General features: G+C 40.5%; 1 protein-coding gene across 1 annotated transcript in view; it reads left to right on the top strand.

Annotated features, from left to right (window-relative positions):
- Positions 1 to 26,108, top strand: part of smc2 (structural maintenance of chromosomes 2) — a 53,510-nt gene that overhangs the window by 5,578 nt on the left and 21,824 nt on the right. Inside the window, exons 3-15 of the mRNA XM_078571188.1 lie at positions 1,949 to 2,071; positions 2,280 to 2,318; positions 3,397 to 3,507; positions 10,244 to 10,288; positions 14,533 to 14,766; positions 15,181 to 15,330; positions 15,845 to 16,078; positions 17,583 to 17,742; positions 18,088 to 18,205; positions 20,499 to 20,637; positions 20,818 to 20,937; positions 22,114 to 22,318; positions 23,885 to 24,020. Of these exons, the coding sequence (XP_078427314.1) occupies positions 1,949 to 2,071; positions 2,280 to 2,318; positions 3,397 to 3,507; positions 10,244 to 10,288; positions 14,533 to 14,766; positions 15,181 to 15,330; positions 15,845 to 16,078; positions 17,583 to 17,742; positions 18,088 to 18,205; positions 20,499 to 20,637; positions 20,818 to 20,937; positions 22,114 to 22,318; positions 23,885 to 24,020 (1,814 nt within the window). The remainder of the gene's footprint in view (positions 1 to 1,948; positions 2,072 to 2,279; positions 2,319 to 3,396; positions 3,508 to 10,243; positions 10,289 to 14,532; positions 14,767 to 15,180; positions 15,331 to 15,844; positions 16,079 to 17,582; positions 17,743 to 18,087; positions 18,206 to 20,498; positions 20,638 to 20,817; positions 20,938 to 22,113; positions 22,319 to 23,884; positions 24,021 to 26,108) is intronic.

Here is a 26,108-nt window from a genome sequence, read left to right on the forward strand (position 1 = left end):
AATACTGTGGCTGCAAGAGCAGGTCAGAGGCTGGGAATTCTGCAGCAAGTCACTCGCCTCCTGAGTCCTCAAAGCTTGTCTACTGTCTACAAGGCACAAGTCAGGATTGTGATTAAATATTCTTCACTTGCCTGGATGAATGCAGCTCTGACAACACAAGAAGCTCGACACCATCGAGGACAAAACAACCTGCTTGATTGACACTCCATTCGCCACCTTAAAACATTCACTTCCTCCGCCACTAACCCACATTGGCAGCAGTGTATACCATCTACAAGATGTACTGCAGCAACTTGCCAAGCTACTTTTGGCAGCACATCCCAAACTTGCAACAAAAACAAAAATTGCTGGAAAAACTCAGCAGGCCTGACAGCATCTGTGGAGAGAAAGACAGTTAATGTTTCAAGTCCGTATGATTCTTCTTCTGAACTAAAGATAAGTAGAAATGTGATGAAAAATATACTGTTTAAGGGGGAGTGGGACAGGTGAAGCTGGATAGAAGGCTAGTGATAGGTGGAGGCAAAGGAGAGATTGCAAAAAATGTCATAAACAAAAGGTCAAAGGGGTGTTGATGGTGGTGATACTGGCCAAAGGAGGTACTAATGATGACATTAAGAATAGAAAGCAGGATGAGCAAGTGACAGATGGTCCTAGTGGGGGTGGAGTGGGGGAGGGGACGGTGTGGGAGAAAAGATCGAAATAGGCTAAAAGGTGGGGATAAAACAATGAATGGAAATAAATTTTAAAAATAATAGAAATGGGTGGGGAAAAATATATATATAAAAATTTAAAAATAAATATTTGAAAAAAGGATTGAGGATGGAGGAGAGAATTCATGATTTGAAGTTGTTGAGCTCAATATCAAGTCCGGAAGGCTGTAAAGTGCCTAATTGGAAGATGAGGTGCTGTTCCTCCAGTTTGCGTTGAGCTTCACTGGAACATTCCTGCGGGCCAAGGATGGACATGTGGGCATGAGAGCAGGGTGGTGTGGTGAAATGGCAAGTGACCCTAGTTGGGATGGTGTGGTACAGTATATACTTCACCACATTTCTACTTCTCTTTAGTTCTGAAGAAGAGTCATACGGACTTGAAACGTTAACTCTGTCTTTCTCTCCAAAGATGCTGTCAGACCTGCTGAGTTTTTCCAGCAATTTTTGTTTTTGTTTCGGATTTCCAGCATCTGCAGTATTTTACTTTTACCAAACTTGCAACCTCTACCACCTAGAAGGACAAGAGCCGTAGACTGATAGGAACACCACCACCTGCAAGTTCCCCTCCCAAGTCGCACACCATCCTGACTTGGAAATTTATTGCCGTTCCTTCACTGTTGCTGGGTCAAAATCTTGGAACTCCTTCCCTAACTGCACTGTGGGTGTACTTACGTCTGATAGACTACAGTGGTTTAAGAAGGCAATTAGTGATGAGCAGCAAATACTGGCTTTGTCAACGACACTCGCATCCCAGGAAAGGATAAAAAAGTTGCAGGAGCCACGCTCCACTCCCATCTCCCGGCCCACACTTTCACATTGTTCCCTGGACCCCAAGGAGTCTGCAGACTGTAGCTGGAGAAGCACTTGTAAGCCATGTTTAAAAGTGCATTAAGATATATATTTTTACAAAGTGTGTTCTACAAGGACACCTCATTAAAATCAATTTTCAGGTTGAGATTGCACAAACCATTAAAACACTGATCACTTATTTTTCCAATTCCAGAATACAAGTGAGATTGATGTTTCTGTGATTAAATGGAATAAAACTGGTTGAATTGTTTGAGGAATTCATCATTCTATTCACTGTGATTTTTGTAAGAGATTGCAGGTTTTTAAGAGTTCTATGATTTCTATGCTGAATCCAATTGCACTTCTAATCTTTTTGTTAAAATCAAAGAAGTGATTTTTAAAATCATTGTATTCATATTGCTGGGCATTTAAAACTATTTATTTTTCAGGTGGTAATTGGTGGGAGAAACAAGTACCTAATTAATGGTGTGAATGCAAACAATACCAGAGTGCAAGATCTCTTCTGTTCAATTGGTCTGAATGTCAACAATCCACACTTCCTTATCATGCAGGTTTGTGCATAAGATGCAGGTGCTTTTGTACCTGATCTTTAGAGATGGCCATTTGTGTATTTATATTGGAAATATTTGTCTTAATGAATTTACTCAAACATATAATATTAAAGAAAAAGTGACACAATTTTAATTGAAAGCCATTATGCTTGTTACACTTTACAGAAACTGTACAGGGTTTTTAAAATAAAATTAATTTTGTTTTTAGGGCCGCATCACTAAAGTTCTGAATATGAAGCCTCCAGAGGTAAGTATAGTTTGTGTCCGACTCCTGATGCCATGAATTATCTATATAACCCATGTGAGTGGTAGTTCTGACCTGAATGGATTTGTCCTATTTTATACTCCACTTCTTTCATGCTGGTACAGGAGAGCTACTCCCTGCTCCTGTGTTCAAGAGGTTGTATCTGCAAAACTGAACTGCCAGCGATTTGAAGAAGTAGTGAGGTTGCTGTGAACCTCCATTCCAAGGACTATAATAAGATAGAGAGCAGTGGGACTTGGTTATAAGCAAAAATGATCTCAATCTAAATGTAGCTGAAGAAGCAAGTGCTGATATTAGGTTATCTAACTGAACTTAATAACAACTGAATGAAGAGGAAAGTTCAGGTTCCTCATTCAGCAGAGTAGAACGAGATACAGACTTGTTAGAATGACAAATGATTATAGATACAGAATAGAGTACCAATAAATGCAGAATAGAATACAAACTCCTGCACCTAGGTGAGCCAATGAGCAAGTACCTTGCACCTGTTATGTTTTTTCCTACACTTTCACCCACCCCACCATCATGCACACTCTACTGAATAGCTCAGATGGAGAACTTGTGTGGAGAGTTGGTTTAAGTTCCATTGTCCTTTCAATATTTGGCACAGAACACTGAGTATTCAGATATGTTCCATGTCCCTGTTCCTAAGAATCAACCTTGCATTGTTTTTGTGGCTGCTCTTGCTTTCTATATGTGTAATATTCTATTTCTGTGCAGAGTTTATTCAAAGCTGCATGTTATAAAACTTAAATGCGTTCCATTTTTAAATCGTCTTAAGTTCAGCTGAGATGGTTGCCTTTACGCACACACCAATCAGAGTTTTGCAGAAAGAAGCTTTCACAGAAATCAGTTAGACGCTGGATACATTATCAAGTGCCTAGCATAAAGTTCATAACCCCAGATCTGCAGGCTGTTAAAGATGTGCCTTGTGCGCTGGTTTTAGAATAATTTTTTTAATCTTGTAGTGTGCAGCTTGGAGTATTCTGTTATAAAATAAATTTGAAGTAGTCTGTTTAAAGGACAACTCAGAGTTTAATACTTGATTCTTTTTCCTTAGATCCTATCCTTGATTGAAGAAGCTGCAGGGACCAGAATGTACGAATGTAAGAAGTTAGCGGCTCAGAAAACAATTGAGAAAAAGGAGGCTAAGCTGAAAGAAATTCACACGGTAAATTGGTTTGCTGTTCCCATTGCAAGTAATGATAGTGTCACTGGTACAGTGTTTCCAGCATTTCCTGTTTTACTTCAAATTTCCAGCACCCACAGTATTTTTCTTTTGTATTAGCATTGATCGTAAATGGTTTTGGTTCACGGAGTATTATAGAAGGGCAATAGTAAGCTTAACTTGTGTCTTAAAATCATGATGAGCACAAGAGTGAATACAAGGCTTTTTTAACTTGTAAAATAAAACTAATAATACACTGAAGCCACTGCGTTATTCAGTTCATTTGATTTTAAATTAATTTTTAGAACAGTATGTTTCAAATATGAGAAACGACAAGACCTAATCTATCCAATTTCCATTAGAAAAACACAAGAAAGATATTACTCAAATTTTAAAAATTATGAAAATCTGAGATGGATGTAGAAATGTACTCTGCTGATGAAAGGCTCCACGAGAGTCTAATGCGTAAATCCTGATCTATTACTACGCCATTCTTATTAGAAAGGCTGTTGCTTTGAATCCCAGTCAGTCTCTTCAGCTCAGCCCAGGTGAGTAACAGTGGGGCACTACAATTGACATCAGTACATCCCTGAACTAATGAGAAAAATATTAGTTGGGGCTTTGCCATCTATAAGGGAGTGTACGTGTGTGATGAAGATCAAGCTTGTCTGTGCTCCTGCAGTTAAATAGCTGACTTCTTATTGTCTGGGGCCCCACATTGGTTGAGGTGCTGGCAGTTTACTGATGCTCACCATGAATCGATGCCTTCATAAGAAGGGTGGGAGAATATTGAAACATAGAAACTAGGAGCAGGAGTAGGCGATTTGGCCCTTTGAGCCTGCTCCACCGTTCAGTATGATCATGGCTGATCCTCTATTTCAACACCATATTCTCGCTTTCTCTCCATACCCCTTGATGCCCTTAATATCAAAAAAATTATCAATTTCTTTCTTGAATATTCTCAGTAACCCAGCCTCCACAGCCTTCTGTGGTAGAGAATGCCACAGGTTGACGACCCTCTGAGTGAAGACATTTTTTCTCATCTCAGTCCTAAAATGGCCTGCCCCGTATCCTGAGACTGTGATCCCCTGGTTCTAGACTCCCCAGCCAGGGGAAACATCCTCCCTGTATCTAGTCTATCTAGCCCTGTTAGAATTCTAATTCAATCAGTCCCCCTCTCATTCTTCTAAACTCTACTGAATGCAGGCCCAGTCGAACCAATTTCTCCTCATACAACAGTCCTGCCATCTCTGGTATCAGCCTAGTGAACCTTTGCTCCATTTCCTCTATGGCAAGTATATCCTTTCTTAGGTTGGGAGACCAAAACTGCATTTAATACTCCAGGTGTGATTTCACCAAGGCCTTGTATAACTGCAGTAAGATATGCCTACTTCTGAACTCAAATCCTCTTGCAATAAAGGCCAACATACCATTTGCCTTCCTAATTACTTGCTGCACCTGCCTGTTTACTTTCTTTGACTGGTGTACAAGGACACCCAGATCCCTTTGTACATCCACATTTCCCAATATATCACCATTTAAATAATACTCTGCCTTTCTGTTTTTCACACTGAAGCATATAACTTCACATTTATCCATGTTATACTGCATCTGGCATGTGTTTGCCCACACACACAAATTGTCTAAATCACCCTGAATCCTTCTTGCTGTATCCTCACAACCCCGCCCAGTTTTGTGTCATCAGCAAACTTGGAAATATTGCATTTGGTTTCCTCATCTAAGTCATTTATATATACCGTGAATAGCTGGGGCCCAAGCACTGATCCCTGCGGTACACCACTAGTCACTACCTGCTATCTGGAAAAACACCCATTTATTCCCACTCTCTGTTTCTGGTCTGTCAACCAGTTCTCAATCCATGCCAATATATTACCCCCGATCCCATGTACTTTAATTTTGCCCACTAGCCTCTTATGTGGGACCTTATCAAAAGCCTTCTTGAAATCCAAATACACCACGTCCATTGGTTCTCCCTTATCTATTCTACTATTTACATCCCCAAAAACTCCAGTAGATTAGCTAAGCATGATTTCCCATGCTGACTTTGTCTAATCCTGTTAATGCTTTCCAAGTGTTCTATTACCACGTCTTTTGTAACGGACTCTAGCATTTTCCCCACTACTGATGTTAGGCGGACTGGTCTGTAATTCTCTGTTTTTTCCCTCCCTTTTTTTAAATAATAGGGTTACATTTGTCACCCTCCAATCTGTAGGAACTGCTCCAGAGTCTATAGAATTTTGGAAGATGACTACCAATGCATCCAATATTTCCAGGGCCGCTTCCTTTAGTACTCTGGGATGTAGACTATCAGGCCGTGGGAGATTTTTCAGCCTTTAACCACATTAATTTCTCTAGCACCATTTTTTTTTTACTAATACTGATTTTCTTCAATTCCTCCCTCTCATTAGACCCTTGGTTCCCTAACATTTCTGGGAAATTATTTGTGCCCTCTTGTGAAGACAGAACCAAAATATGTATTCAATTCTTCTGCCATTTCTTTGTTCCCCATTATAATGCCCCCCGTTTCTGACTATAAGGGACCTACATTTATCTTTGCTGAGCTTTTTCTCTTTACATATTTATAGAAGCTTTTACAGTCAGTTTTTATGTTCCTTGTAAGTTTACTTTCATACTCCATTTTCCCCTTCTTGATCAATCTTTTTGTCTACTTTTGCTGAATTCTAAACTGCTCCCGATCCTCAGGCTTGCTGCTTTTTTGGCAATTTTATATGTCTCCTCTTTGGATCTAATACTATCCCTAATTTCTTTTGTAATCCATGGTTGAGCCACCTTTCCTGTTTTATTTTTGTGCCAGACAGGAACAAATAATTGTTGTAATTCATGCATATGTTTCTTAAATATTAGACATTTCCTATCCACCGTCAACCCTTTTAGTAAAGTTTCCCAATCCATCATTGCCAACTCGCGCCTCATATCCTTGTAGTTCCCTATCTTTAGATTCAGGACCCTATTTTTGGATTCAACTGCTTCACTCTCCATCTTAATGAACAGTTCTATAATTTTGTGGTCGCTCTTCCCCCGCACAAAAGATTGTTAATTAATCCTTTCTCATTACACAGTACCCAGTCTAGGATAGCCTGCTCTCTAGTTGGTTCCTCAACGTATTGGTCTAAAAAACCATCACGTACACACTCCAGGAAATCCTCCTCCACAGTATTATTGCTAGTTTGGTTTGTCCAATCTATATATAGATTAAAGTCACCCATGATTACAGTTGTACCTTTATTGCATGCATCCCTAATTTCCTATTTAATGCCTTCCCTTATATCTCCGTTACTGTTTAGGGGGCCTATAGACAACCCCCACCAACGTTTTCTGCCCCTTGGTGTTTTTTTATCTCCACCCAAACATTCCACATCATGATTTTCTGAACCAGTATCCTTCCTCACTATTGCATTGATTTCCTCCTTTACTAACAGTGCTACCCCACCTCCTTTCCCTATTTGTCTGCCCTTCCTAAATATTGAATACCCCTGGATGTTCAGTTCCCATCCCTGGTCACTCTGCAGCCATGTCTCCATAATTGCAACCATATCATAACTGTTTATATCTATTTGCGCTGTTATTTGTAAACACTATTGCAAGATTAAGATACAATGCCTTTAGACTTGTCTTTATAACCTTGTTAGTCATCTTAGCTTTATTTTGCTGTACTACCCCATTTGTTTATCGCCCTTGTTTTTTCTGCCTTCCACTTTTGCTTCTTACCTTTCTGTCTTTCATGTCTATCCTTGTTTACCACCTCCTCTGTCTCTCTGGTCAGGTTCCCAACCCCCTGCCATTCTAGTTTAAACCCTCCCTGACAGCACTAGCAAACACCGCCCCCCCCACCAGAAGGACATTGGTCCTGGTCCTGCCCAGATGTGCCGGTCCCACCTTCCCCAGAATCGGTCCCAATGTCCCAGGAATCTGAATCTCTCCCTGCTACACCATTTCTTCAGCCACGTATTCATCCGATATATCCTGTTATTTCTACTCTAACTAGCACGTGGCACTGAGTAATCCTGAGATTACTACCTTTGAGGTCCTACTTTTTAATTTATGTCCTAACTCCCTATATTCAGCTTGTAGGACTTCGTACCTTTTTTTCTGCCTGTGTCGTTGGTACCAGTATGTGCCATGACTACTGGCTGTTCGCCCTCCCCCCCTCAGAATGCCCTGCAGCCTTTCCGAGACATCCTTGACCCTGGCACCAGGGAGGCAACATACCATCTTGGAGTCTCTTTTGCAGCTGCAGAAACGCCTGTCTGTTCCCCTTACTATTGAATCCCCTATCACTATAACTCTGCCACTCTTCTTCCTCCCCTCTTGTGCAGCAGAGCCACCCGTGGTGCCATGGACTTGGGTCCTGCTGCTTTCCCCTGAGAAGTCTTCTCTCCCAACAGTCTCCAAAATGGTTTATCTGTTAGAGAGGGGGACAGCCACAGGGATCTCCTGCACTACCTGCCTTCCTCTACTCTGCCTGGTGGCCTCCCATCCCCTTTCTGCCTGTTCAGTCTTTACCTGCAGTGTGAGCACCTCACTGAACGTGCTGTCTACGACAACCTCAGCATCGTGGATGCTGCACAGTGAATCCACCCGCAGCTCCGAAATGCAGTTAGCCAGTAGCTGCAGCTGGATACACTTCCTGCACACATGGTTGCCAGGGGCATGAATGTCCATGACTTCCCACATAGCGCAGTAGGACCATATCACGGGTGTGAGCTCTGCTGCCATGACTTCCCTTTTAGATTAAACTCATTAGCTACTCCCTTTAAAGAATACTAACTACGCTAGGGGTCTTATTTCACTCCAAACACTCCCACTACAATCCAAAGTCCTCCTTATTTTGTTTAAGATAATGGACTGCAGCAGTTTAATTAGTAGAAAAAGTAGAAGTACTCACCTGACCCTACTTACCAATCAGCTGCTTCCCCGCGTCACATCACTTTTTGAATCGTGACGTCACTTCAAACTCCACCACCTAAAGGTCTTGAGGGTATGTCTCTCCCCACTGGTCTCGGCCTCTGCTTTTCGTGCCCTTTTACACTGCTCTCGCTGGTCTCTCCTCTCCAGTCTAAAAATTCACCTTCTTCCAAGCCTAATAGCAACTTTTGGTTAATTGCTAAATTTAAAAAAAAACTAGAACTTTAGATATAATTTGATTCTTAAACTCCCTCCATCGCCAATCTCCAACTGAAGCTCTCTACTGCAGCCCAACACAGCACTCCTGTGCATGACTTGAGATTTAAATGCAATTCCATTCAGGTCTAGGAGAAGGGACTGTGGATGTCAATATCATATCTGAAGTTGTTGCTTTTTCAGTAGCACTGTTTTCATTATGTTCAGTGATTTGTGCTACTGAATAAATTTTGATTTCTACAGTGATTTCTGGCATGCTGGAATTTTGGAATCAGTCGGTTATACGAATTCTGGAACTTCAAATCCATCTGAAGCTGTTTTGATATTCTCTGGTTTGGGTGCACGTGGAAGCCTGTGATTCCCAACCTGTCTTTTACCAGCAAAATTAGAAAAAGGGCACAGAGCATTTTTTTTGTGTTCTTCGGTGACATCTTTGACTCCAGAAGAATTTATGGTTGTTTTCTTACATGGAAGTCTTATACCAAGGAGCACGTGATAAGTAGCTGCATGTTTTCCATACCCCTGATCCAGGTTGCATTTCTTGCATGTGCTCATTTGGTACTCGTCGTTAATGTTGCACAATTTCGAGATTTTTAGAATTGTCCTGCTCCCTCTGTTTAGAGGCCTTTATGGTTAGGTAGCATGTCATTGTAATGTTTGTTAGCATTGATTACTTTTTAAAATGAAGCTATGGTTTTTCCTCAATGTATAACTTTAATTTGGCTACGGTCAGTAGAAGTGCTACTAGCAGCTACCCTGTCTCCCTTTTGGAGTTGCTGCATATGCACACACGCGTACGCGTACTCAGAATTCTTCCCTGGCTGAGCTTTCTCCCTCAATTCCCTGTGCCCACACAATTACCCATATAATCAGCCTGCTTCAGTTCCAAGAGTGCCCCAAACCACACAGTGCAATGAGATTTTCTCAAATAAACACATTTTTGGCACTCACAATAAACATTGTACGTTTCACTTGATTTTTCTTTTTGAAAAGAAAACTGCAAGATCCACAACAACATATCTTTCATTGCAGTTCATTAACCCGTGAAGTTTTAACAAAATGCACACACAGAATAAATGTTTTTCTTATCATGTGTTCCCTGTTACCAAATATGCATAAAGTGTTGGTGCATTATCTTTGGATGTGTACACAATATGAGGTTTGTAGGTCGTTTGAATAGTACCAGTGAATCTAAAAATAACCTCACTCTAGAATACTCAGAGGAAGCTGTAAACGTGAGTGGATTTAACACAAGAGTCAGTATGATGCTCTGAGACTTTTGATGAACTGTTGTTGAGTAGTAGGTGACTAATGCAAATGTTAACTCTGGAATTTTGTGCATGTTGCTTATGATATATATTGTATGGTGTTATATATTGTATGGAGTATTAGAGAATATAAAAATTATTTCTGTATTGGCTTTGAAGTGCCATGTTCAAATTAAATATTTTAAGCATTAATTTTTTTAAACTATGTTGCAGCAAATCAATTTTATGCATTTTAATTCACAAAACAAGGTAAAAGCACTTCTGCCTAATCTTCTAACTTTGTTTTTACTGGGCTTTTTATGTTTTAGATTCTTGAAGAGGAAATTACTCCAACGCTTCAGAAACTGAAGGAGGTATGTATTTAATGGCCTCTCTAAAGGGAAAGAAGGTAATAACCTGTCTTTTTAACAGTTGTTATATGACCTCTGATTTGAAAATCATAAGTAGCATTTCAGAAAAGTGCCTGATGTACCTCACCCTCAATTCCTACATTTACTTTCCATTTCCTTCAATAATCAGGATTGGAAGATCTATTTTTAATGTTATTTTTCCCTTTAGGATGTTGTTCTGCTTTGTTTCCTCTAGAACTGCTCACTGAGGGAACCTGTAGTTGACTACAGCTGAGCAGATCACAATTGAGTTGGAAACTTAAGATATTATCCTCAGTACTGAGATACTGCTTTCCTGCCCCATGTCTAGTTTATCTTCTTAAGACTTAAAATTTTAATCATATTTTTTATAATTGTTCATGCTTTTCTCTGTGTTATAACCTTAATTAATTTACCCAGTATGTAGTTGAGCAGTACAAGGAAGAAAGATCCCTGACATGAATCCAGGTTTATGTTGATGTACCCAAATTTGACTGTGATATGGATACAGATACTACAATTGAGTTAATACACTCTTGGGTTAAGGAGAGAAAATTTGGTCAAGGCTGTTGCTATTGATTATTATCTAACTCCTCTTCTGGAAGTGTGTGTCTGTGAAAGCCAAACGAGGACTTGGCTGGGCACTGCTGTAATGATCTGTGTTGATTTGCATGCTTTCTTAAGGATTTCTTGTGAATGTTTACCACTTGAGGAAGATACTAGAAGACAACCAGAGTCTCTGCAACTGCACTGCAAAGAGGAAAGAAGATTGATGGGGCAGGGAGGAAGTCCTATTGAGATTGTCTAATTTAGTGAAGCTTCTGTAAACATTTACTCGTGCCTGATTGGATTGAAATGCTGGACTTTGGATTCTCGATTTTAAAAAGAAAAATCATTGTAAAAGTCCTGAGAATTAATCTTCATTCTCAAACAATATCTTGCATTAATATAATGTTGTTAATGTAGTGAAATGTCCCAAGGCTTTTAAAAGAAATGATTATCAAATTATATTTGACACCGAGCCACAGAACAAGATATAAGGACTAGTGGCCAAAAGTTTCATTGAAGAGATAGGCTTGAAGGAGCAGAGAGGAAGAGAGGTTTAGAAAGTGAATTCTAGAGTGTAAACTCTGCACAGCCAAAGGCATAGTTGCCACTGGTGGAGTAATGAAAATATTGATGCTCAAATTGCCAGAATTGGAGGAGCACAGCAATCTCTTGAAGGTTGTAGGGCTTGACGAGGTTACAAACATGGGGGATGGGTGAGGCTATGGAATGTTTTGAAAATGGGGTGAGAATTTTAAAATTGGGGGAGTCAGTGTGGGGCAGCAAGCACAGGTGAATGAGACTTGGTGCAAAATAGGATACGGGCATGGGAGTCTTGGATTAAATGTAATTTTTTTAAAAATTATTCGTTCATGGGATGTGCCATTTATTACCCACCCCCTAATTGGGAAGGTGGTGGTGAGCTACCTTCTTGAACCGCTGCAGTCCATGTGGTCTAGGTACATCCACAGTGCTGTTAGGGAGGGAATTCCTGCATTTTGACCCAGCGACAGTGAGTGAACAGCAATATAGTTCCAAGTCAGGATGGTGAGTGGCTTGGAGGGAACTTCCAGGTGGTGTTGTTCCCATGCGTCAGCTGCCCTTGTCCTTCTAGATGGTAGTGGTTGTGAGTTTGGAAGGCGCTGGTCTAAGGAGCCTTGGTGAATTCCTGCAATGCATCGTGTAGATGGTACACACTGCTTCCGCTGTGCATCGATGGTGGAGGGAGTGAATGTTTGTTGCTGGGGTATCAATCAAACGGGCTGCTTTGTCCTAGATGGTGTCAAGCTTCTTGAGTGATGTTGGAGCTGCACTCAGCCAAACAAGTGGAGAGTATTCCATCACACTCCTGACTTGTGCCTTTTAGATGGTGGACAAGCTTTGAGGAGTCAGGAGGGAGGTAATTGCCACGGGTTTCCCAGCCTCTGACCTGTTCTGGTAGCCACAGTATTCATATGGCTAGCCCAGTTCGATTTCTGGTAAATGGTAACCCCCCAGGATGCTGATAGTGGGTGATTCAGCGATGGTAATGCCATTGAATATCATGGAGTTTTGGTTAGATTCTCTTTTGTTGGAGATAGTCATTGCCTGGTGCTTGTGTGGCACAAATGTTACTTGCCACATGTCAGCCCAAGCCTGGATATTGTCCAGGTCTTGCTGCATTTGGACATGGACTGTTTCAGTATCTGAGGAGTTATGGATGGTGCTGAATATTGTGCAATCATCAGCGAACAGCCCCGCTTCTGACCTTATGATGGAAGAGGGTCATTGATGAAACAGCTGAAGATGGTTGGGTCTAGGACACTACCCTGAGAAACTCCTACAGTGATGTCCTGGACCTGAGATGATTGACCTCCAACAACCACAACTATCTTCCTTTGTGCTAGGTATGACTCCAACAAGCGGATAGTTTTCTCCCTGATCCCCATTGACTCCAGTTTTGCTAGGGCTCTTTGATGCCACACTCGGTCAAATGCTGCATTGATGTCAAGGACAGTCGCTCTGAACCCCCTCCCCTGGAGTTCAGCTCATTTGTCCATGTTTGAACCAAGGCTGTAATGAGGTCAGGAGCTGAGTGGCCTTGGCGGAACCCAGATTGAGCGTCAGTGAGCAGGTTACTGCTAAGCAAGTGCCGCTTGATAACACTGTCGATGACCCCTTCAGTCACTTCACCGATGATTGAGAGTGGACTGATGGGGCAGTAATTGGCCTGATTGGATTTGTCCTGCTTTTTGTGTACAGGACATACCAATTTTCCACATTGCTGAGTAGATGCCAGTGTTGTAGCTGTACTGGAACAGCTTGGCTAGGGGTGCGGCAAGTTCTGGAGCACAAGTCTTGCCAGGATATTGTCAGAGCCTATAGCCTTTGCAGTATTCAGTGCCTTGAGCTGTTTCTTGATATCACGTGGAGTGAATCGATTTGGCTGAAGACCGGCATCTGTGATGCTGGGGACCTCCAGAGGAGGCCGAGATGGATCATTCACTCAGCACTTCTGGCTGAAGATTGTTGCAAATGCTCCAGCCTCATCTTCTGCACAGATGTGCTGGGCTCCCCCATCATTGACGATGGGGATATTTGTGGAGACGACGACTCCAGTGAGTTGTTCAATTGTCCATCATTCACAACCAGATGTGGCAGGACTGCAGAGCTTAGATCTGATCTGTTGGTTGTGGAATCACTTAGCCCTGCAATTTGGCACACAAGTGGTCCTGTGTTGTAGCTTCACCAAGTTGACACCTCATTTTTAGGTATGCCTGGTGCTGCTCCTAACTTGATGGTAATGATAGAGTGGGGGATATGCCAGACCATGAGGTTACAGATTGCGGTTGAGTACAGTTCTGCCATAGTGCCTCATGGTTGCCCAGTCGAGTTGCTAGATCTGTTCGTGGTTGCCCAGTCTTGAGTTGCTAGATCTGTTGGAAATCTAGCCCATTTAGCACGGTGGCAGTGCCACACAACACGATGGAGGGTATCCTCAATGTAAAAATGGGACTTCCGTGAGTATGACTTTGTCAGCCTGTTGCTTGACTCTGTGGGACAGCTCTCCCAATTTTGGCACTAGCCCCCAGATGCTAGTAAGGAGGACTTTGCAGAGTCAACAGGTGCTGGGTTTGCCATTGTTGTTTCTGATACCTAGGTCGTTGCCAGGTGACCTGTCCGGTTTCATTCCTTTTTGTAGACATTTTAGCGGTTTGATACAACTGGGTGGCTTGCTAAGCCATTTCAGAGTGCATTTAAGAGTCAACCACATTGCTGTGGGTCTGGAGTCACATGGAGGGCAGACTAGGTAAGGACGGCAGACTTCCTTCCCTAAGGTACATTAGTGAACCAGGTGGGTTTTAGCATCAATCGATAATAGTTTCATGGCCATCATTAGGCTTTTAATTCCAGATTTTTATTGAATTCAAATTTCACCATCTGCCATGGTGGGATTCGAACCCGTGTCCCCAGAGCATTACTCTGGGTGTCTGGACTCCTAGTCAAGTGAAGAAACCTCTACGCCTCCCATAAACACATTTCAAAATCTGTGAATGTGTGGTAAAGTTTGCAAGTTAGGTTTTCTGTAGGTCACTGATTAAGTCATTTTAATTCAGGGATTTGCCATCCTTAGTATGTTGTTTGATTCTTAACTGTCTGATTAAAATACTCCATTCTGATTGTTCATATTTTATTACTGGTAGGAAAGATCCTCATACTTGGAATTCCAGAAAATAACACGCGAGATAGAGCATCTTACCCGCCTGTACGTTGCATATCAGTTTGTTTGTGCAGAGGAGACCAAGTTGCGCTCTGCTGAAGATCTAAAGACGATGCAAGACAGTATCACCAAACTTCAAGAAACCAATGCAGACTGTGAAAAGAAAGTGAAGGAAATCAGCAAAGAAATGGCTGAGCTGGAGAAAACCCGAGATGAGGTATATGTTAGTCGCAAAGCACTGTTGGACTTCCATTGTGATCACATACATACATTTTTCTTGCATACTTGGCCAGATCCTGTTGAAAATTGCACTTAATAAAAGGATCCAAGTGATGTTGAACTGATGTAAGAACTCAGTGTTTATTTGTTTTTCTGGATTACTGACTCAAGGAGGAAACGTCAAATATGGACAGGTTTGGATGCTCCAGTTACAAGGAACTGACTTGCACCCCTCCCCCCATCTTAACTAAATTACAGTCTTTTCTCCAATTATTTCCCTTGCTTTTTTTTGTTGGCCGGTCAAGCTCATATAGAATGTTGCTCCTGCTCTTTTTTTGCAATAGATAAAGAAGTTTGCACTGTTTCTCTGTTTCATTTGGATAGCTTGAAATTAGGATTTGTTGTCTTGCAGCAAGTTGGTGGAGTGCTTCAGTCCCTGGAACAGGCTGTTGCTAACGCTCACCGTATGGATGCCAAAGTGCAAAGTACGTATGATTCCAAAAAAGACAATCTCAAAGCTGAAGAAAAAAAAAGGAAAACGCTCGTCAAAAGCATGGAGGAGGTGAGGCAATAATTAAAATAAATCCTGGTGGTTAGTGGCGTAGACCTTTTAAAACTGCCCTTGATTTTATGTAGATATCTGTGTTTCTCCACCTCACTCTCTGCCACCTCCTCAAGACTTTTCCACTGTCTTAAAATATAATGGTAAATTTCTTCTTTCAGTGCACATTCCCATTTTAGTTGCTTTGTTCAAAGTCACTCAAATTGCCTATTGAGTGTATGAGAGTTTGAATGCCAGTTGAGTGCATATTTCAAAATCGGTGAACGTGTGGTAGTTTGCAAACTGGGTTTTCTGTAGGTCACTAGATTAAGTCATTTGATTGATATTTGAATCAAATTTTTAAAATTTGGATGTAATTTGTTGAACTCTAGGTGGCAGCCAAGTTTTTAATTGTGTGTCTGGTGGCCCACACGTTATGAACTTCTAATCCATAATGCTACATGAACACAAAGATAGTGTCATCTCTTAAGCAAAAATTGCACCTTGATCAAGTAACTGCTGTCTGTTTTTTCAGGATGGTAATGCTCTTGCAGCCAAGGAAAAGGAAGTGAAGAAGACCTCTGATGAACTGAACTCTCTACAAGAGACTAGTCAGAAAGATGACAAGGCTTTGGTAGCTGCTCAGCAGCACTTCAATGCAGTTTCTGCTGGTCTCTCCAGTAATGAGGATGGAGAAGCAGCGACTCTTGCTGGTCAGATGATGGCTTGCAAGAATGATATAAGCAAGGCTGAAACAGAAGCCAAGCAGGTTTGTAAATCACGCTGTGTTTTGAGACTGCTTTTAGCTTGAAGAGAGGAAGGTTACTGGTCCTATAATAAATGATTAGTGGATCATATAACGCTAATCCTTTAAATGCAATTATTGAGATTTGTTTCTTCATCTGTTGACCACACACTGCAGAATGTCACCCTGAAAATTGTGTTACAATCGCTCTGCTCAGATAAAACTGTTCGGCCTCCTGATTTGCTAAAACTGGCATTTGCTAAAAATGGATGTGGTGGCAATGTATATGAGGCAGATATGGTATTTAAATTTAAAATACAGGTTAAAATAGAATATTTAGGTATATTTTGATTTTTAAATTCTCATTCTTGTTTTCAAACATTCCATTGGCTTGCGCCTCTCTAACTCTGTAATCTCCAGTCCTACAGCCTTCCGAGATAGCAATACTTGTCCAGTTTTGGCCTCTTGTGCATCTCCAATTTTAATTGCTGCACTGTTGGCAGCCAAGGCCCTAAAATTCTGCAATTCTTTGGCTTTATACCTTCCTTTCTTCCTTTAAGATGCTCCTGAAAACCTACATCTTTCACCTGCCTTAATATGTCTTTGCGTTTCGATATCAAGTTTTCTTTGATAATGCTCCCATCAAAGCACCATGGAATGTTTTAAAATGTTAATTGGCACTATATAAATGCAAAATTTTATTCTTGTAATAAATAATGCAAAATAAAGGACTGGTTGAGAACACAGTTAATAAAGCATGCAGTACCCTAGTCTTCATTAATAGGGGCATAGAGCAGAAGAGCATGGAGGCTATGTTAAACTTTAATCAGATACTAGTTTGGCCTCAGCTGCAGTATTGCGTCCAGTTCTGGGCACTGCTGTTCAGGAAAGATGTGAAGGCATTGGAGAGAGTGCAGAAAAGATTCATGAGGGTGGTTCCAGGGATGAGGAACTTCAGTTATGAAGATAGATTGGAGAAGTTAGGATTTTTCCCTTGGGAGAAAAGAAGGCTGAGAGGAGATTTGATATGGGTATTCAAAATCATGAGGGGTCTGGACAGAGTTTATAGGGTGAAATTGTTCTCACTCTTGAAAGGATCAAGAACGAGAGGGTACAGATTTAGAGTAATTGATAATAGAAGGAAAAGGGACATGAGAGAACTTTTTCATGTAGCGAGTGGTTGGGGTCTGGAATGTACTGCCTGAGAGGGGGGTGGAGGCAGGTTTAATCAAAGCATTGAAAAGGGAGTTGGATAGTTATTTGAAAAGGAAGAATGTGCCGGGCTACAGGGAGAATGAGCAATTCCCTTAGTGGCATTTGGATTACTTAGCCTGACGAAGGTACAAGAGAGAAGGATGTAACCTCCTAATGTCAATCTATGCATATAAGCAATACATGTAACCTTTATAGTTATTGACAAACTAAGTTGACTTTTGCCTTGGGTAAAATTTACAAATATAACCAATTTGTTTTCTCAAATGAGCTTATATAAAACCACATTCTCAGATGTTTTACTGTTCTGACCTAGGCTCAGATGAAATTGAAACATGCCCAGCAGGAGTTGAAGACCAAACAGACAGAAGTGAAAAAGGTGGACAGTGGTTACAAGAAAAACCAGGATGCTTTTGAAGCGGTTAAAAAGAACAAAGAAAAGTTAGAAGCAGAAATGCAGAAACTGAATTATGAAGGTTTGCATTGTTTTTGAAAGTAGTACTGTATGAATTTTGAAAATGTAATCATGTTACAGATAAATATTACTTTTGCTAATCTCTCATTTTTGTTTTGTGATGACTTTTCTAATTGTGGTTAGAAATTCAATTTAATCTTGTTCTATTAAGTGTAATATGCTAATGAGTGGTCATGTTAGCAGTTTTTAAAATATATCTATGTCAATTCTGGTTGACAACTCAGCCTTTAGCTGTGTTTTGTGATTTCTAATAAGTCTGAAAATGGTTTGCGCAATCATTAATGTGTAAGAAGAATTAGAATCTTATTATTCAGTGCTATAATGTGGGAACACTTTTTTCCTAAAGATGGGAAAGAAGAGAAACTTTTGGACCAGCGTCGAGAACTGTCACGAACTGTGAACAAACTGAGAGAGTCTTATGAAGCTTTGTTGGCCAAGTTCCCTAGTTTGAGTTTTGAATACAAGTAAGTTTGTGCTCTTACCCAACTTGATATTGCATGTAACAAAGCCACTCATCTGCTGGTGTCAACTGTTTTTTTTTTAAAAAAGCCTTAAATATTTTGGTGAACTGTAGAAAAAAAGGTGTGCATTGCCAATTTTGGAATTTTTTTAATTGCATAGTGATAGCTTGTCAAAACATTGCAACAATATGTATTTTAACATTTTAAAATCTTTTGGTGGGTTTGTTTGATTTTCCATGCTTCACATATCAGGATTTGATTATATAGCTCGTTTAACACCTTTTTAAAATACAGTAGAAATTATGTACTGTATGTTATTATTTCTGCCACTGAAGGTGGACATTTGTAAGGTTTTTGCACCTGTTTGTTAGTCTGTTTATTTGTTTGTAAGCAATATATCTCAAAAACTAATAGATCAATTTCAACGAACCTTGGCCCAAGGAAGAACTGCTTAGTTTTTGGTGAAGATGTGGATCTAAATCCAGATCCTGAAATGTCTTTAAAGGATCCATTAACATTGGGAGATAGGGTGAATTGACTTTTGCTTAGAATGTTGCGGATTGCCTCAGCTGCTGAGGTGGAATTTGTCACAGCTGTCAAAATGTAAGCAGAGTTTTCAGCGCAGGTTGTTGGATGTGGATTGGCCTGAGGCCTCCTCGGCAAGATGGAAGCTCTTAACAAAAAAATCTGTTTTCAGCTTTGTAGTTACAGAGCATCAGCCAGGCAGGGAAAAGCTTCCAGGAAGAGCTGCGTAATTGTAATACTGTTAAGTTATCACAGCATGGTAGAAGCATGCATTCTTATTGAGTGCCCTCTTCACTTGTACTATATTATGGAATACTTTTTCTGCATTCTGGACACTTATCGTGAGAATATCCAACTTTATCAGATAACCAAGCTACATATGGTACTTTGCAGGAGTCTTATCAGACTTGTGGGGAATTGGGTTTCATGTTCTGACTTGCGATAATGTGGCTGAATGGATCGATTCTATGGTAGCTAAATTTGCTGATGACGCAAAGATAGGTAGGAAAGTGAGTTGTGAAGAGGACATAGTGTCTACAGAGGTATTTAGATAGGTAAGTGTGTAGACAAGAATTTGGCAGATGGAGTATCATGTGGGAAAAATGTGAACTTGTCCACTTTGACAGGAAGAATAGAAAAGCAGTGCAGGTACAGTGTCTCAAAACTGGCAACCTCAGGACTAAGTCCATGCTGGATTTCAGATCTTGCGGGTTTTCTGTTTGGGCAGGGTTGGGTCATGGGGCGCTTGGACCACTTGGAGCATGGGCAAAGACAGGCGCACGAAGCTGATAATTAGTCGACACACCACCGTGCCGATGCAGCACCTAGCCGAGCAAGCCAGTAAATTATTTTACTCATCTAATGATGAAATTCATGCATGTCAGCTTAGAAAAATGTCAGCTTTTCAGGCGTTGCCAGTTTTCAGATAGCCGGATTTGAGACACTGTACCTGTGACTTATTTGAATGGAGTGAGACTGTCGAACTCTACGGCACAGAGGGATCTGGGTGTCCTCATACACGAATCACAAAAAGTTAGTATGTAGGTTACAGCAAATGATTAGGAAGGCAGTTGGGATGTTGGGTTTATTGCAAGGGGAATTGGGTATAAAAGTAGCAACGCGTTGCTGCAGCTGTACAGAGACTTAGTTAAACTGCATCTGGGATAGTGTGTACAGTTTTGGTCTCCTACTTAAAGGATGTAATTGTATTAGAAGCAGTTCACTTGACTGATTCCTGGAATGAAGTGATTATCTTATGAGGAAAGGTTGAACAGGATGGACTTAAACCAGTTTAGAAGAATGAGAAGTGATTTTATTGAAACATAAGATTCTGAGGGTACTTGACAGTGTGGATGCTGGGAGGATGTTTCCCTTTGTGGGAGGAGTTTAGAACTAGGAGAGACAGTTTAAAAATTGGAGCCTCCTATTTTAGACTGCGATAAGGAGAATTTCTTTCCGCTGAGGGTCGTGAGTTTGTGAAATTCCCTTCCCCAGAAAGCAGTGGAGGCTGGTTCATTGAACATATTTAAGGCCAAGTTAGACAGGTATTTGATCGACAAGGGAGGTTATGGGGGGTAGACAGGAAAGTGGAGTTGAGGCTACAGTCAGATGATCCACGATCTTATTGAATGTCTGAGCAAGCTCTGTGAGACAAATGGCCTACTCCTGCTCCTTGTTCTTGTGTGCAGGCATTTTAATTACCTTTTTAATATCTATTGTTGAAGACATTTTAAATCCAATCGAAAGCAAAATGTTCAATGCTTATTTTTAGGAACCCTGAAAAAAATTGGGACTCTAATCGTGTGAAAGGTCTTGTTGCCACACTTCTCTCTGTGAAAGATATTTCCACAGCGACAGCTTTAGAAGTGGTTGCTGGAGGTCGGCTGTATAATGTCGTGGTGGACACAGAGGTAAGTGATGAGCACAGATAATACATTTTAGTAGAGGCCATTGTTTCTGGAGTCAATTTTAAGTAAGACACACTGCTGTCATATCGCCACACCTAGAAATTTTTTGTAAGTCTCCAGTGACTAGTTTTTCTCCAAAAATTAGCAGTGTGAGAAATTACTCAGTGCTGTTTCTTTGTTTAGGTGACTGGTAAGAAACTTTTAGAAAAAGGAGAGCTGAAACGAAGATACACTATCATACCACTCAACAAAATTTCTGCTAAATGTATCAATGAAAATACTGTTCAGACAGCCAAAAATCTGGTAAGCTCAGGATATTGAGATGTTTGGACTGTGAACTTAAGGATGGTCTTGCACGTACTCTCTGCCCTTGTTTGTCTCTATGTGCTTTTGTATAATGAAAAAGTGTGCATGTACAAGTTTAAATAATCTCTAGGTCTTGTTTGGGTCAAAAACTACTCTGTATGACAGTTAAATTGTAACGGCTGTGACCATCTTGATCGGGTTTGTTTGATGCACTTTGATAAGTGGAAGCAATAATGATTGTAATAGTTAATGCCATTATTGTAAGTATTGTTTAAAGGTTTCCAGGCAGCAGCAAGTTTTCCTTTTGCACTAGCAATAACCAGTGTCTGTCAGTTGTGACCAGTGCACTTTGTGTATGATTGTAGTTTTATGAATTTTCTTACCTTATTTGCTCATTTGCTGGTAGATCAGAGGGGAAAGGAGTAGACGTATTTATTCGCAGTGAGTTGTTATGATTGCGATTGTTCTGAATGAAAGAGCGGTGGAAGCAATTCAATGGTAACTTTCAAAAGAAAATTATATATATACTTGGAAGGGAAAAAGTTGCAGGATTGAGGGGAAAGAGTAAGGGAATGGGACTAAATGGATCGCTCTTTCAAAGAGCTGGGACAGGCATGGTGGGCTGAATGATCTCTTGCGCTGTGTGATTCTAGTGGTGAAACTAACTTGGTGTTGACCTTGCAGTATCTTACACCCTGGTATATTTTTGTAGATGAATAGGACCAACATTTACAAAAAAAATCCACTGGTTGTTTTTACTGACTGCAATATACATTTTAAAAAAAGGCTTTTTGAAGGGAAAAATCTAGTCAGCCCAAGACACTGCAAATGAGCAAGAAATGTATCTTTGATTATGATTTTTTAAAAATTAGATGCAGAGAAAATGGTTCCACTTATGGGGGGAGTCTGAAACTTGAAGTCATATATATAAGATAATCAATATTATAGCCAATAAATAATTCAGGAAATGCTTCTTTGCCCAAAGATTAGCAAGGTTGTGGACCATGCTATCACAAGGAGTAGGGTGAAAAGCATAAATGCATCGAAGAAAAGCTAGATAAGCACATCTGTGCTGTATACTACATAACTCTATATAAAAATCTTATGTTCTAAAGTGTTAGCCGTTGTACAACTGATTTGTAATTTATATTTTTTTGGTTTCTTTTATTTCAGGTGGGTGCAGACAATGTGCACATGGCCTTGTCCCTGGTTGGATATGAGCATGAATTAAAGAAGGCAATGGAGTATGTTTTTGGGTCTGTGTTAGTGTGTGACTGCTTGGATAATGCCAAGAAGGTGACCTTTGACCCTCGCATAATGACAAAGACGGTCACTATTGGTGGAGATACTTTTGACCCACAGGGAACGTTAAGTGGAGGTTAGCTTGCTTTTCTATTTAGGACAGATTGCTCGAATACTCTTTTATACTCATGTCGTTCACCGTTTTTGATGTGGGCAAGAAAAAGTATCCTGGAACCATACTGCAAGTACCTTAGTTTGGTACATTTATATTCTGCAAGAATAAAAAACAAAACTTGTCTTTTCTGGTTTCATGATAAAGTGATAAACACGATTGTAATGGATGTCAGAAACTGACTGACTTAAATAAGAATAGCGTAACATTATGTTGGGCAAAATAATGCTCAAACCAGCACTAAATGATTGAAAACTTCCTTCAGTCACATTTAATCAAGGGAATTATTGTTTAAAGCTCAAACCATTTTTGCACTAAAATGCACTGTATCTGAATAGATGCAAGAAATGGCTTTACTTCCTTTTTTCAGCTTTAGACTCACATCTAAGTGTTAGTTTTTTTGCGTTAAATGTTTGCTTTGGGTTCAGCATTTGCAGACCACTCTTAAGCACGGATTGTAGGGAACAGAAGGTCAATGTGCCGTTAACCACTCAGCTTACAGGTAAATGTTGGCCAAGAGATTTAACAGCAAACCCTCATCACTATATTCTATACTAACCCTCGTGTAATTTTCTTCAGTGGTTTGATTAACCATTCTGTCAGCTTAGGTTATATGTTTCTAGTCAGAACTATTGAACAGTAAGCCAGTAAATAAATAGTCTCAAATGCAAATTGATTTATGGTAACTGTAACATTGTTGGAATAATAAAAATAACTAAAATGCTTTTCCTGAGAGGCACAGAACTGAACCTTAAATGAGTACTTTTACCTGGTGGCTCGCTAGTGTGAAATTTCTGATTGCCGCTAGACTGACTTGGAATAAGCTGGCCTCTGATGTATTGTCCAAGATCCTCTTTTGCAGATGCATTGAAGTAAAGTATTTTTTAAAAATGTATCTGAAGCACAAAAAGATGATCTGTCATTCACAAAGATTCAAAATGCTTGTCCAGCCACAAATCACATCAAGATTTGCAGCCAGCCTATTGTTGAACTGAATGGCTGTAACCTTCCCCCTGACCCCGCCACCCCGGGTTTCTGCTGTAAATAATTGGTGCTCGTCTACAGCCGCATTTTCGAACACACAGCCCAGCAATCAGCCACAGTGTCATAATTTACAGATGCTTGCCAAGCTCCCTTTCTTGAGTTGCTGAGTGTCAATTAGGCCAGGGCTAAGTATACCTGGGCGTTTAGCTCTTCATGTACAGTGACAAAAGAAAAAGACCAAAAATAATACCTGATAGATAAAAATACTCTTTTTGCAACAACTAATGTCAGTGCAGTGGAATGCTATTTTGTGCAAAAATCTGATAGTTTGGTTAAATGTAGGTTAATATGTATGTTATCAAGGTATTTCATTATTTGGTACTAAAAAATGGAGGCTACCTCTCTATTTCCATTGTATTGAAGTTCGTTGGTTACAGTGGACAACCCTTTTATGTGTTGCTCTTTTGTTCCTTATGTAAAATCTATGAATGATGTTTGGATAGGTTAGAGATTTGTGACCTGTTGTGCACTGATTCTGTTAACCAGGTGCTCATATGCAGTCTGCCTCTGTGCTGGTTAAACTCCAGGAACTGAAGGATATCCAGGATGAGCTCAAATCTAAACAAACTGAGTTACAACAAGTGGATAAGGAGCTGGGGAGTCTCAAGAATATTGCGGAAAAGTATGACTGCTCCTTGAGTTATTAAAACACTTTTTATTCTACCTGTATGATTATTTAGAATGCTTATGAAGTATAAATCAGCAACGTATCTTTCAACAAGTTACAATTATTTGACTTTGTGACCGTTTCTATTTTAACCCCCAAGCAAGGAAAGTATTTACATTTGTATAACACCTGGTTGAGCCTCCCAGAAAACTGCAGCATGCTTCATGTGTAATGAACTGCTTTGAAGTGTGTTCATTGTTGTTTTGTTGGTTTAAAAAAACCTACAAGCCTCATTAACAGCAATGAGATGAGTAACTAGCTATCTATTTTTGTTCGTGTTTGTTGAGAAAAAAATGTTGAACAGGAAACTGGGAGAAAGAGCTCCCTGTTATTCTTCTAGGATTTTAAATCTCTACCTGAACCATTGAAATGGGTAGACTTAGTTTGATATCTCATCCAATATGGTGTCAGCCTAAATGCTCTGTACAAAAGCTGAATTGGTCTTGAAGCCATAAGCTACTGGGGAGCAGGGGTGGGGCATCACTGCTTGCTTTGCTCCAGTGCCACTGCTATTTTTCATGTATTCTTTAGTAAGCTATCTTAATTCCATCAGGCTGGCTCCCGAGTCACTGGGTTTTGTTTTCTCTGCTGGAAATTTTTCAGTCCACCTTTTACTGACATCAGTCTGTTTCTGCTGGTTCCCATTCTCCTCCACTGCTGTCCAGTGACCATTGCTGCACTGCTTATTGCCTGTTTTCCCATTGTTGCTGACTCTATTCAACGCTCTGACGGTATACCAGATCCTTTGGTATGCACTATTATCACCAAGGCCACCATTTATCTTCCATGGATGAACCTAATGCTGTCTCAGATTATCTTTTGTATCTTCACTGTCCCATTACCACCCCCTTGCATCATCATCCCTCTTTGTTATTCAATTATTAATTATTTAATTATTAATTATTTAATTATAATTATCAATTATTTAATTATTAATTATTTAATCACTACCCCACACCACCCCCACCCTCCTCCAGCCCAAGCAAGACTTTTCTTGCTTTTGTACTTGCTCAAAAACTGTTACATGCCTAGCGTTTTCCAGTTCTGATGCACCTCCTACCTGACATGTTAACTCTCTTTCCCTCCACGTCCAAGTGTCTAGCCTTTGGCCTTCCATTTGTCTAAACGCTTCTGTACCTGTCAGTCTGCTCAATCACTCCCTTAGCTCTGTTTTAGATGCCCTTGTCCTCAGTAGAGGTCTTAGTCTGTCCTATCATAGCTTTTCCCTTTGGTACTTGCCCCACCTTTGTTCCCTTAAGTCTAAGGGACACAGACTTGAATGCATCTGATTTAACCTAATTTAGCCATTCATCACCAAATCTGACTGGACCACATGAAGCACTACTGGGTCCTGCTGTCCTCTGCAAAAACCATCCACAATTTCAGGATTGTCCTTGAAATGCAAAGATAACCCCTGGTTTCTTTTAGGATCACCAACCCTGTCCTTAAGCTGCTCTTCACTGCCCACTCCACCCTCGCCTTTGACAAATGCAAAAGTCCATGGGCCTCTTTGTTATGATGATTGAGACCACCCACTTAACTCTCTCTGTCTCAGTTTCCCCTTTTGCTGCACATTCTCCTTGCCACCAAGCCATGTTTGCCCCAAGGATCCCCCTGCCTTAGTCAAAACTTGCAACTTTGTTTAGAGAGTACAAAATGTTTGAAGATTCCAGCACTCAGCTTTTTTTCCTCCTCTATCCATCTGTTTATTGTTGTTGGCAACCGGGTCCCTTTATGAGGCCAAGTGGCTGCTATTACTTCATAAAATGGGTGCTCACTTCTCCTGACTCCAAATGAATACACCATTCTTCAATACAGCCAGAAACAATATCTTGCCTCTTTCAACTCCCCTTCCCATTTCCCTGAGCAGTGCTGACCTATTAGACTCTAACCTTTTTCTCATGTTCTCAATCTGTAGCTCAGGTGTTAATCATGCTGATTCTTGTTGCTGAAGAGCCAGGAAGGAGTGGCAAATCTGGGGCTGTGACCTGGCTACTGGAAAGAATGTTGCCTTTGTATATGCATATCTTTAGACTCCTGTGC

Source organism: Cetorhinus maximus, chromosome 2 (assembly GCF_964194155.1).
Source record: "Cetorhinus maximus chromosome 2, sCetMax3.hap1.1, whole genome shotgun sequence".
NCBI classification, from domain to species: domain Eukaryota; kingdom Metazoa; phylum Chordata; class Chondrichthyes; order Lamniformes; family Cetorhinidae; genus Cetorhinus; species Cetorhinus maximus.